General features: G+C 43.4%; 2 protein-coding genes across 3 annotated transcripts in view; both read right to left on the reverse strand.

Annotated features, from left to right (window-relative positions):
• LOC115463370 (gastrula zinc finger protein XlCGF26.1-like) overlaps window positions 1-13,081 on the reverse strand; it is a 952,960-nt gene that overhangs the window by 138,528 nt on the left and 801,351 nt on the right. The window lies entirely within an intron of this gene.
• The window catches only part of LOC115463356 (oocyte zinc finger protein XlCOF6-like), a 47,221-nt gene continuing 35,896 nt past the window's right edge, over window positions 1,757-13,081 (reverse strand). Inside the window, exon 4 of the mRNA XM_030193780.1 lies at window positions 1,757-4,222. Coding sequence (XP_030049640.1) covers window positions 2,322-4,222 — 1,901 coding nt within the window. The 3' untranslated portion in view covers window positions 1,757-2,321. The remainder of the gene's footprint in view (window positions 4,223-13,081) is intronic.

The raw sequence follows: 13,081 nt of genomic DNA on the forward strand, positions 1-13,081 counted from the left end.
GCGGGAGGTGGTGGAGAGGAAAACGGTAACAGAATTCAAACATGCGTGGGATAAACATAAAGGAATCCTGTTCAGAAGGAAAGGATCCTCAGGAGATTAACCGAGATTGGATAGCAGAGCCGGTAGTGGGAGGTGGGGCTGGAGGTTGGGAGGCGGGGATAGTGCGGGGCAGACTTATACGGTCTGTGCCAGAGCCAGTGGTGGAAGGCGGGACTGGAGGTTGGGAGGCAGGGATAGTGCTGGGCAGACTTATACGGTCTGTGCCAGAGCCGGTGGTGGGAGGCGGGGATAGTGCTGGGCAGACTTATACGGTCTGTGCCCTGAAGAGCACAGGTACAAATCAAAGTAGGGTATACACAAAAGTAGCACACATGAGTTGTCTTGTTGGGCAGACTGGATGGACCGTGCAGGTCTTTTTCTGCTGTCATCTACTATGTTACTATGCTTTCAAATTCTATTACATCTTCTCCATGGAAACCCGAATGCGGAGTGCCTCAGGGATACTCAATCCTTACATCTATGCTGATGATGTCACGATATATATCCCGTTCAGAAATGATTTAACAGAAATCACAAAGAAAATCAATCACAGCTTCCAAATAATGCATTCCAACTAAAGCTTAATGCTGATAAGACTCAATGCCTTATTCTTTCATCGCAATATAACAAGGTCAATTATGCTAATATTAACACTCCAAACCATGTTCTTCCTGTCTCAGATACCTTGAAACTCCTGGGAGTCACAATTGATCGACATCTTACCCTAGAAAGCCAAGCAAAAAATGTAACAAAGAAAATGTTCCACGCAATGTGGAAACTTTAAAAGAGTTAAACCTTTCTTCCCAAGGGAGGTTTTTCGCAACCTGGTGCAGTCAATGGTGTTAAGCCATTTGGACTACTGCAATTCCATTTATGCCGGAAGTAAAGCACAAATCATTAAGAGACTTCAGACAGCCCAAAACACTGCAGCCAGACTCGTATTTGGAAAGGCCAAATATGAAAGTGCCAAACCCCTCAGAGAAAAATTACACTGGCTACCATTAAAAGATCAAATTACATTCAAAATCTGTACCCTTGTCCACAAAATTATTCATGGTGAGGCCCTGACATATATGTTTGACCTCGTCGATTTACCAGCAAGGAATACAAAACGTTCGTCACGTACTTTCTTGAATCTCCATTATCCCAATTGCAGAGGACTCAAATTTAAATCAATATATGCATCTAGTTTCGCCTACATTTGTACGCAACGTTGGAATGCACTGCCGAATGCCATAAAAACAACACACGATTTGGCAGCCTTCCGGAAACTATTAAAGACTAACCTGTTCAGAGAGACTTATCAAAAAGACCTTCTTAAAAAACAGGACATCAGAACTGTACCAGAATTAGTTATCACTGAATTATTCTTATTTTGGTTACTTTATCACATTGTCATTATTGAACGCTTTTCACTACCCTTGATTTCAGCACCTGAAATGTATTGATTACCGATTTTATTCTAATTTACTGTGTACTCTATATACTCTGATTGGAACATTCTTCTGTATTTCTTATTCCGGAAATGGCGATCGCCACTATGGTATTTGTAAGCCACATTGAGCCTGCAAAGAGGTGGGAAAATGTGGGATATAAATGCAGAAAATAAATAAATAAATAACACACATTAATTAGATTATGATGAGCAGTATATCTAATATTACGACTACCATAACCTCCAGGTATACTCTGCATATGAGCCAAGCAATCAACCATGTTTGACCTTGAAATTTATTTTTAAACATTTACTCGTCAAAACATGCACATGAATATGCCATTCGTTAACGTTTAGAAGAACTGTTTGAAATAATCTGGGAAGCAATACATACTTCAATTGTAGCAAAGCCCTGCTGAGGTTCGTTACAGATGATAAAAATTGGGGGGTCATCACATGAAAATATTTAGCAAGAATTCAGGAGAAATATGATTCTCCTTCCTCAAGAGATGCACAGTAATCCACCAGCTACTGATTGCTGAATTTATATTGCAGTACCTTACCCCTTTTGTCTCCAGTTGGTTTATGGTTTTTTTTTTTAAAGTTTTGAAAGCTGTGAAACTTTTATTACAATCAGGACATGTAAATGGGCAATTTATCCAAATAGGCTAGTCCTGCGCATTCCATAACAGGAGAGAACCTCACTCCTAAATCAGGGTATGTGGAATATGATCTCAAAAGCTCAGAAACACTTTTATTATAATCTGCACAAGTCATTGGTTTCTCTCCCACGTGGCTCATTTGGTGACATTTTAGGTGTGAAAGCCTTGTGAACGTTTTATTACACTCAGTTACATGTAAATGGTTTCTCTCCCTTGTGGGTCATTTGGTGGCTTTTTAGATTTGAAAGCCGTGTGAACCATTTATTACATTCAGCACATGTAAATAGTTTCTCTCCCTTGTGGGTCATTTGGTGGCTTTTTAGATTTGAAAGCTGTGTGAACCTTTTATTGCACTCGGCACAAGTAAATGATTTTTCTCCTGTGTGGCTCATTTGATGTCTTTTTAATGCTGAAATATAAAGAAAACTTTTATTACACACAGGACATGTAAATTGTTTCTCTCTTGTGTGGATCACCTGGTGATATTTTAGGAATGAAAGACAGGAGAAACTTTTATTACATTCAGAACATATAAATAGTTTCTTTCTAGTGTGGATCATTTGATGTCTTTTTAGCGTTGACTGCAAAGGGAAATTTTTATTACACTCAGGACATGTAAATGGTTTATCTCCTGTGTGGATCTTTTGGTGTCTTTTTAGCTCTGAAAGCCGAATGAAACTTTTATTACACTCGGAACATATAAATGGTTTCTCTGCCTTGTGGATCATTTCATGTATTTTTAAATTTGAAAGATATGTAAAACTTTTATTACATTCAATACATATACATGGCTTCTCTCCAGAGTGGATCATTTCATGTCTTTTTAGTGATGAAGACTGAGTGAAGCTTTTCCCACACTCAGAACACGTAAATGGTCTCTCTCCTGTGTGGACCATTTGGTGACATTTTAGACGTGAAAAGGAAAAGAACCTTTTATTGCACTCAGTACATGTAAATGGTTTCTCTCCATTGTGGATCACCATTTGGTGGTTTTTTAGACTTGAAAGAAGAGTGAACTTTTTTTTACATTCAGAACATGTAAATGGTTTTTCTCCTGTGTGGCTCATTTGATGTCTTTTTAATGCTGAAAAATAAGGAAACCGTTTATTACACTCAGTACATATAAATCGTTTCTCCCTTGTGTGGATCACTTGGTGACATTTTAGGCGCGAAACACAGGAGAAACTTTTATTACATTCAGAACATATAAATAGTTTTTCCCTATTGTGGATCATTTGATGTCTTTTTAGTGTTGACTGCAAAGGGAAATTTTTATTACACTCAGGACACGTAAATGGTTTCTCTCCTGTGTGGCTCTTTTGGTGTCTTTTTAGGTCTGAAAGCCGAATGAAACTTTTATTACATTCAGAACATATAAATGGTTTCTCGGCCTTGTGGATCATTTCGTGAATTTTTAGATTTGAAACGTACGTGAAACTTTTATTACACTCAATACATATAAATGGCTTCTCTCCAGAGTGGATCATTTGGTGTCTTTTTAGTGCTGAAAGCTGCGTGAAGCTTCTACTACACTGAGTACATATAAATGGCTTCTCTCCTGTGTGGCTCTTTTGGTGATACTTTACATATGAAAGCTTTGTGAACCTTTTATTACACTCAGTACACATAAATGGTTTCTCTCCTTTGTGGACCATCTGGTGGCTTTTTAGATTTGAAAGATGAATAAACTTTTTCTTACACTCAGAACATGTATACTGCTCCTCTCCAATGTGGCTCATTTGGTGTCTTCTCAGCGCTGGAAGCTGAGTTAAGTATTGATTACACTCAGCACTTGAAGGTAGTTTTGCCCCCTGGAAGGGTCTCTCTGCTAAGTGTTGCTGGTGGACATGGATGTCATTGAGCTCCCTGTAACTTTGCTCACACTTTGTGACTCCATCCCGTGAGTATCCTGCAGGGTCTCTTTTCTCTTCTGATTCCTGGTGATCATTCCTTGTGTCTTTCCTCTTAGGTGCCTGGGAAATATTCTTATATACATTTTCTGATTGCTTTGGGATTTCTTCTATTCTTACAGGATTGTTTCTTTGATTCTTTTCTCTCTTCCTTTCTTGTGTGAGTAGTTGATCTACTGGATATAAACAAAAGGTATTAATCATGTGTTAGAAGACAGGGGTGGTTTCTAAAATATTGCCTGGCTCTGTTGGTTCTATATGTGGCTTTAGATGTGGTATGTTTCTCTTTTGCAAACCATTTCTTGAAACATTTGTCTCCTCACACCCATTCACTGAGGTTATCTGTGTCCTAAAATCTTTCTGATAAAACTATTCACTCATATCATCTAAAAAAAAAAAAAAAAGCAAAACCCTGTCCTCTAAAACTCCTAGTGCCTATAACTTACAATTGTTGTTGCATTGTGATTTCATAATTTTATGCTGGTAGTTTCTTAACTGAACTGTGTTGAACTTCTGTGCCAGTGACTTCATATTGTTATGCTGCAATTGTGTTAAAGGTGCTCTCTAGAACTGTGATTTGAACCCGTGCCAAGTGACTTAATCCAATCAACTTGGTTACACAGAATTTGGTGACTCTGGTTCTGGTGTCTGTCTTAAAGGTCTGTTCATTAGAATTGGGTTTTGAATCTTCAGTGCCAGAGACTTAATTCAATCAATTTGGTTACATAGCACCTAGTGACTCATACCTTGGGAGGAGGGGCAATTTGTATACAGCTGTGTGGCAAAAGAAAAAAGCAAACAGAACTTAAGTTTACTACTACTACTACTACTTCTTAACATTTCTAGAGCGCTACTAGGGTTACGCAGCGCTGTACAAAATAAACAAAGGACGGTCCCTGCTCAAAGGAGCTTACAATCTAAAGAACGAAATGTCAAATTGGGCAGTCTAGATTTTCTTGGCAGAGGTGAAGAGGTTAGGTGCCGAAGGCGACATTGAAGAGGTGGGCTTTAAGCAGAGATTTGAAGATGGGCAGGGAGGGGGCCTGGCGTATGGGCTCGGGGAGTTTGTTCCACGCGTGGTGTGAGGCGAGGCAAAAAGGGCGGAGTCTGGAGTTGGCGGTGGTGGAGAAGGGTACTGAAAGGAGGGATCTGTCTTGAGAGCGGAGGTTACGGGTAGGAACGTAAGGGGAGATGAGGGTTGAGAGGTAAGGAGGGGCTGCAGATCGAGTACATTTGTAGGTTAGTAGCAGAAGCTTGAATTGAATGCGGTACCTGATCGGAAGCCAATGAAGTGACTTGAGGAGAGGGGTGGTATGAGTATATCGGTTCAGCTGTGAGCTACGCTGGGCAGTTTCAGAATTGGTTTGATTGTTCACTGAGGTTACCCTATATCTTAGCGGAGATTGGGGGCGACGCCGGTATTTGGAGAGTAAAACTGGTGCAGGGCGGACTTCTACGGCCTGTGCCCTGATCGTGACCGAATAGATATGGATGGGCTGGAGTGTAAATTTTAAGGGGCTTCGACGTTAGCTTCAGAACTTTTAGTACAAGAAGAGTGCTGGGCAGACTTCTACGGTCTGTGCCCTGAGAAAGGCAAGGACAAATCAAAGTTGGGTATACATATAAAGTATCACATACCACGTAAAATGAGTTTATCTTGTTGGGCAGACTGGATGGACCGTTCAGGTCTCTTTATCTGCCATCATTTACTATGTTATTATGAAATGGTAGCATGTAGACGTAAGAGTCTTGAAGAATGGTCTGAATGAGAACATTATAATCTGTGGTTATCAGGGAGGTTCTCCGACAGTAATGAAGTAACAACCCCAGATCCAGACTCCCACTGCCGAGGAACGTTTTCTTCACTCTAACTTAGAGAAAGAACAGCTTACGAACGGAGTATGGAGACATATACAGAAATGTTTATAGTCAACTTGTTAAATGTATCTGAAAAGGATTAAAGGGCTAGATAGAATATAAATGGCCTGAGATTCAGCAGCAATGATCCAGGCAGGAGTACATAAGTAGTGCCATACTGGGAAAGACCAAAGGTCCATCTAGCCCAGCATCCTGTCACCGACAGTGGCCAATCCAGGTCAAGGGCACCTGGCACGCTCCCCAAACGTAAAAACATTCCAGACAAGTTATACCTAAAAATGCGGAATTTTTCCAAGTCCATTTAATAGCGGTCTATGGACTTGTCCTTTAGGAATCTATCTAACCCCTTTTTAAACTCCGTCAAGCTAACTGCCCGTACCACGTTCTCCGGCAATGAATTCCAGAGTCTAATTACACGTTGGGTGAAGAAAAATTTTCTCTGATTCGTTTTAAATTTACCACACTGTAGCTTCAACTCATGCCCTCTAGTCCTAGTATTTTTGGATAGCGTGAACAGTCGCTTCACATCCACCCGATCCATTCCACTCATTATTTTATACACTTCTATCATATCTCCCCTCAGCCGTCTCTTCTCCAAGCTGAAAAGCCCTAGCCTTCTCAGCCTCTCTTCATAGGAAAGTCGTCCCATCCCCACTATCATTTTCGTCGCCCTTCGCTGTACCTTTTCCAATTCTACTATATCTTTTTTGAGATACGGAGACCAGTACTGAACACAATACTCCAGGTGCGGTCGCACCATGGAGCGATACAACGGCATTATAACATCCGCACACCTGGACTCCATACCCTTCCTAATAACACCCAACATTCTATTTGCTTTCCTAGCCGCAGCAGCACACTGAGCAGAAGGTTTCAGCGTATCATCGACGATGACACCCAGATCCCTTTCTTGATCCGTAACTCCTAACGCGGAACCTTGCAAGACGTAGCTATAATTCGGGTTCCTCTTACCCACATGCATCACTTTGCACTTGTCAACATTGAACTTCATCTGCCACTTGCACGCCCATTCTCCCAGTCTCGCAAGGTCCTCCTGTAATCGTTCACATTCCTCCTGCGACTTGACGACCCTGAATAATTTTGTGTCATCGGCGAATTTAATTACCTCACTAGTTATTCCCATCTCTAGGTCATTTATAAATACATTAAAAAGCAACGGACCCAGCACAGACCCCTGCGGGACCCCACTAACTACCCTCCTCCACTGAGAATACTGGCCACGCTATCCTACTCTCTGCTTCCTATCTTTCAACCAGTTCTTAATCCATAATAATACCCTACCTCCGATTCCATGACTCTGCAATTTCTTCAGGAGTCTTTCGTGCGGCACTTTGTCAAACGCCTTCTGAAAATCCAGATATACAATATCAACCGGCTCCCCATTGTCCACATGTTTGCTTACCCCCTCAAAAAAATGCATTAGATTGGTGAGGCAAGACTTCCCTTCACTAAATCCGTGCTCCTATAAAAATAACTCAGGTAGCAGGAGCATTTACCCAGATAGAGCCACTGAAAATCTGGACAGACCGTCTTAGCACTATCTAGATAAAGGGGAGTAAAGGATAAAACTAATAGTTATTAATTTTGATTTTGTCTTAACTAGAGATACTTTTTCTGTTAATCAATGAAATTGGAGACACTTTAGGGTGATCCTTTCCTGGTCTCCTAGGAGAAGTCTTATCACAGATCCTGACAGACATACAAGTGCTAGGCCTTATTATTCTACTTGTGAAATGTTTCCTTATTAGGACCACAATATGGATGCATCTGTGACCCCGATTTCCAAGAGAATGAAACGGACCTGCTTCTTTACTAGAAATTGGGCTGACGAGACTGTGCTGGAAATGAGGTTTTCTCGAGGTCTAGAAGGATCTCTAGGTACCCAAGGTCTTAATTTAATCCTTTTACATTTGGTTTCACCTCTGTTTTTCTTATGTGACGTGCCCTTGTTTACAGAGCCTTCACCTCCCTTTTCAGTTAGAGAATCGGAGCAAGAAACATTCCTTTTCTCTGTAAATGTACACGTTCTGATTGGTCACCCTGGCTAGGTTCTGCTCCATTTGGGCCAGGCATAGCAAGAATATTACCAGGGCTTAAATTTGAGCCGTAATGGAGCAAAACAACTTTCCGGCTCATCTTTGGGTCAGGAAGTGATGACACCACCCGGGACTGCCCTTCCTCCCCTCCCCCCCCCCTGCAGACTGGCTTCTCTCCCTTTTGCCCCCTCTCTAATTCACGATGGCATCCCTTTCTCCCTGGTATACCTTTTCAAAGCTGTCTTCTGCTTTGGAGGTTGCCGGCAGCGAGCAGCGATTCACAATGTGCAGCTCGTGCCAACATCAGAGCCATTTTGTCTGATGCAACTTCCTGTTTCCACATAGGCGAGAAGAGTCAGACAGAAGGTTCCGATGTCGGCACAAGCAGCAAGTTGCGAATCACTGCAAACTGCCAGCAACCTCTAAAATCGAAGACAGCTTTGAAAAGGGATACTGGGGTGGGGGGGGGGGGGATGCTATTACAAATTATAAAAGGGACAAAAGGAAGAGAAGCTGGACTGATGGGGGTTGAGGAGAAAAGCAAAACCAATGATGGTGGGGAGGAGAAAAGCTAGACCAAAAGTGTTGGGGGGGTAGAAGGAGAAAGACTGGTCAATTGGTGAGTGGGTGGGAAAAGGATAAAAGCTGGACAGGGAGGAGAGGGCATAATGGGGACAAGCGTTGAGAAGAGAATGGGATAATAGATATGAGGTGGGAAAGAGTGGGACAATGCTGATGATTAGGAGAGAGAACAATTGGAGAGAGGGGGAGTAGAAGAAAGGGATGGAGAAAGGGAATGCTGACTAAAGGGGTAATGAGGAGGAGTGGCCTAGTGGTTAGGGTGGTGGACTTTGGTCCTGGGGAACTGAGTTCGATTCCCACTTCAGGCACAGGCAGCTCCTTGTGACTCTGGGCAAGTCACTTAACCCTCCATTGCCCCATGTAAGCCGCATTGAGCCTGCCATGAGTGGGAAAGCGCGGGGTACAAATGTAACAAAAATAATATAGATACTATTGGAGATTCTACATGGAATGTTGCTACTATTAGAGATTCTACATGGAATGTTGCTATTCCACTAGCAACATTCCATGTAGAAGCCTGCGCGGCCACATTGGTGATCTGCAAGGGCCGACTTCTACATGGAGTGTTGCTACTATTGGAGATTCTGCATGGAATGTTGCTACTATTGGAGATTCTACATGGAATGTTGCTATTCCACTAGCAACATTCCATGTAGAAGGCTGCGCAGGCTTCTGTTTCTGTGAGTCTGACGTCCTGCACGTACGTGCAGGACATCAGACTCACAGAAGCAGAAGCCTGCGCGGCCACATTGGTGATCTGCAATGGCCGACTTCTACATGGAATGTTGCTACTATTGGAGATTCTACATGGAATGTTGCTATTCCACTAGCAACATTCCATGTAGAGTCTCAAATAATAGCAGCAGGGGAGGAGTGGCCTAGTAGTTAGGGTGGTGGACTTTGGTCCTGAGGAACTGAGTTCGATTCCCGGCACAGGCAGCTCCTTGTGACTCTGGGCAAGTCACTTAACCCTCCATTGCCCCATGTAAGCCGCATTGAGCCTGCCATGAGTGGGAAAGCGCAGGGTACAAATGTAACAAAAAGAAAAAAAAAATGAAAGGAAGAAGGTGACGAACATTGGAAAGAATAATCTGAATCATAGTTACCTGATGTTAGGGTCCACCTTGGGGGTCAGCACTCAAGAAAAAGAAATCTTCTGCTCAGTGTGCGGTGGCGGCAGCCAAAAAAAGCAAACAGGATGCTAGGAATTATTAGGAAAGGGATGGTGAATACTATGACTTTGTATCGCTCCATGGTGCATCCGCTCCTTGAGTATTGCGTTCAGTTCTGGTTGCCGTTTCTCAAAAAAGATAGAGCGGAATTAGAAACGGTTGAAAGAAGAGCCACCAAAATGATAAATGGGATGGAACTCCTCTCGTATGAGTAAAGGCTTATGAGGTTAGGGCTCTTCAACTTAGAAAAGAGACAGATGAGGGGAGATATGATCGAAGTCTATAAAATCCTGAGTGGTGTAGAACGAATAGAAGTAAATCGATTTTTTACTTGTTCCAAAAGTACAACGACTAGATGACACTCGAGGAAGTTATATGGAAATACTTTTAAAACAAATAGGAGGAAATATTTTTTCACTCAGCGAATAGTTAAGCTCTGGAACTCTTTGCCGGAGGAGGCGGCAACAGCGGTTAGCGTATCTGGGTTTAAAAAAAGGTTTGGACAAAACCCTGGAGGAAAAGTCCATAGTCTGCTATTGAGACAGAGATGGGAAACAACTATTTGCCCTGGGATTTGTAGTACGGAGTGTTGCCACGATTTGGGTTTCTGCCAGGTACTTCTTGTGACCTGGCTTGGCCACTGTTTGGAAAAGAGGATACTGGGCTAGATGGACCAGAGGTCTGACCCAGTATGGCTACTCTTATGTTCTAATGTACTTTGTTGGCCAGACAGTCAGACAGGAGAGAAGCTGCACTGTTGGGTTAGGGAATGAAGAGGAGACAGGGAGATGACAGGCTACACATGTTGGGTGGGGGGAGAGGGAAGATGTTTGGCTACAAGACCAGGGGTGGAGCGAGAGAAGATGGGCTGGAAGGGTAGGGGTGGAGAGAAGGAGAAAGATGAGATGCTGAGCTACAAAGGTGGAGGGAAGGGAAATGCTGAACATGATGGAACCACTTGGGAGAGGCCATGAGGTGTTGTCAAGGAGATGAGTGAGAGGAGGGTGGTGACTAGAGAGGGTAAAACTGAGCATATGCAGGGCTTTTTTTGAGGGGGTACTTGGGAGCACTGAGTACCGGCACCTTTTCCATTGTCTGCTAAAATTGACCCAAGGACCTCAAGTTTTAATGAAAGAGCTCAAGCTCTACACACCAATTCTGCCTTGTCATAGGTTCTGTGACTGGTTGCAGGGAGCCTGGCTATTGTGGGGTGGATCCCTCAGTGATCACCCCACCCTTGAAGGGTGGCCTAGCATTTGAGTACCGGCACCTTTTTTGCTAGAAAAGATGCACTGAGCATATGTGACCTGAGGAGAAAAGCAGCCGCATGGCAAGCAATGTGGCAGCGTGAAGGACAGTGCTGGAGGAAGACTTCTTCAGCTGGCGGAACCTGGAGACCTCCGCCAGCCAAACCAGAGGCCCCGGCCCGAAACGCTGTGTCTGCTCCTCCCCAGCCTCCAACAGGGGCCTGGAGTCGGAGTTTTCTCTCTCCTGCTCCTGTCAGGAAGCAATCACCCAGGTCCCGTCAGGAGAAAGACAGAAACCTTGGCGCTGTGCTCCCCTTGGAGGCTGGGCCCAGGGGAATTTTGCCCTCCCCCCCTCTTGGCAGCCCTCACTATTCAGTTTATATATAGAGCGCTATTCATTAGCAAAGAGGTGGTTAAATGCCCTGGGGCAAAACAGTTCAGGGAGGCCCCAAGGAAGGAAATCTCCCAAAGTGGTGGCTGGGCTGCGGTACCAGCGGGGGAGTCACAGGAAAGCAAGGAGTGGGCCTAGCTCAGAGGTTTTCATGAGAAGGAACAGAAGACGGCAACGGTAAAGAAATGCCGTTATTTTCTATGGAGACCCAGGTCCTCTTCAGTACAATTCCAGGTACTCAGAGAAGGAAGTAAATGTTACTGGGGTTGTGGCCCAGGGTTGGAGTCTGTGACGGGGGAACAGACCGTATTGCTTTAATTATGTTCCACCAATAACGTTTGCCTGTGTCTGTGAGGTCCTGTAGCCAACCGCGAGTCACACTATCACAACTGGATATTTCGTGGTGCAAAGGGGACCCAGTGAAAGATTTTTTTTAAAGTTTCATCTGGGCTAAACCCTGGATATAGTGGGGTGAATACCTGGGTGATAAAGGAATCTGAGGGTCCTCTAAAATAATTATTTATTAATCTAGTTACATCATTAGTATTTTGACGTGGCCTAGCACAATAGTCTTTGAGGTTCACGGTTTCTTGCCGTCCAGCGGACGGGAATTTTGGTTTTTACAATACCATACTGATAGTTTGTGGAAACACGCATTGCAGATAGCTTTGTACTGTGTTGAATACAAGAAGAGTAAATGTTTTTATTTTTCCAGGGCTGAGTTCTGAGTTTGGACTTCTTGGTTACCAGTTCAATTTTTTTGTTTTCATATTTCCATCTCTAATTTGTAATCTGTATTTGGTGAGGGTCTATCTGTGCATAGGTGCTAACATTTCAAAATGATTGTGGGTGTCAGGCACAATACAAATAACCCCTTCCTGGACATAATGAAGGAGCTTGCTCAGTATTAGGGGTGCTCCACAACTCTCTGCAGTCCAGACCCTTCAAGCCCCCTCCCTGTGCAAGGGAGGTAAGAGACTGCTATGAAAATCTTCCACCTGTAACCAGAAGCTGTGTAGCTGTTTCCTCTGCTGGCATCATATTAAAGGTACCGAGGCTAGTTGTGTAATACAACCTCGGTTCTCCTTACCATGAACAGGCAGAACTTCTGAAAATGGTGTAGAGTTGATAACAGGGTTTAAGTCTCCCTCCCAGAATTTGGAAATCTCTCTGCACGTCAGAGAAGCTGTTTCTAGCTAAGTCATTTCCTTCACAGATGGATAAGAACATCCATTTGGAATCCTTACTTTATTTTCTGATTTCACTAATAATTTGATCCGAGTTCTTACTAGTTGAGGATCCTTGAAGACATTTAGCTGTTTTTTTTTTGTCATTTGAACTCTGTTTCCAGAATAATGCCTCTAGTAACTGAGTCTCCAAGGAATAACAATTTTCTGTTCTGTAGAGATTTGACATTCCCCGAGGGTTTTTTTGGTACACTGAGAGGGGCATAATCGACCAGAAACGCCTATCTCCATGGGCGTTTATCTCCGAGAACGGGTCCGTGAAGGGGCGGAGTGAACCGTATTTTCAAAAAAAATAGACGCCCATGTGTTATTCGCCAAGGTGTGAGCTGGGCGTTTTTGCTTTTCAGCGATAATGGAAAATGAAATCGCCCAGCTCAAAAACGAATAAATCCAAGGCATTTGTTCGTGGGAGGGGCCAGGATTCATAGTGCACTGGTCCCCCTCACATGCCAGGACACCAA

The sequence above is a fragment of the Microcaecilia unicolor genome, chromosome 1, assembly GCF_901765095.1.
Source record: "Microcaecilia unicolor chromosome 1, aMicUni1.1, whole genome shotgun sequence".
Classification (NCBI taxonomy): domain Eukaryota; kingdom Metazoa; phylum Chordata; class Amphibia; order Gymnophiona; family Siphonopidae; genus Microcaecilia; species Microcaecilia unicolor.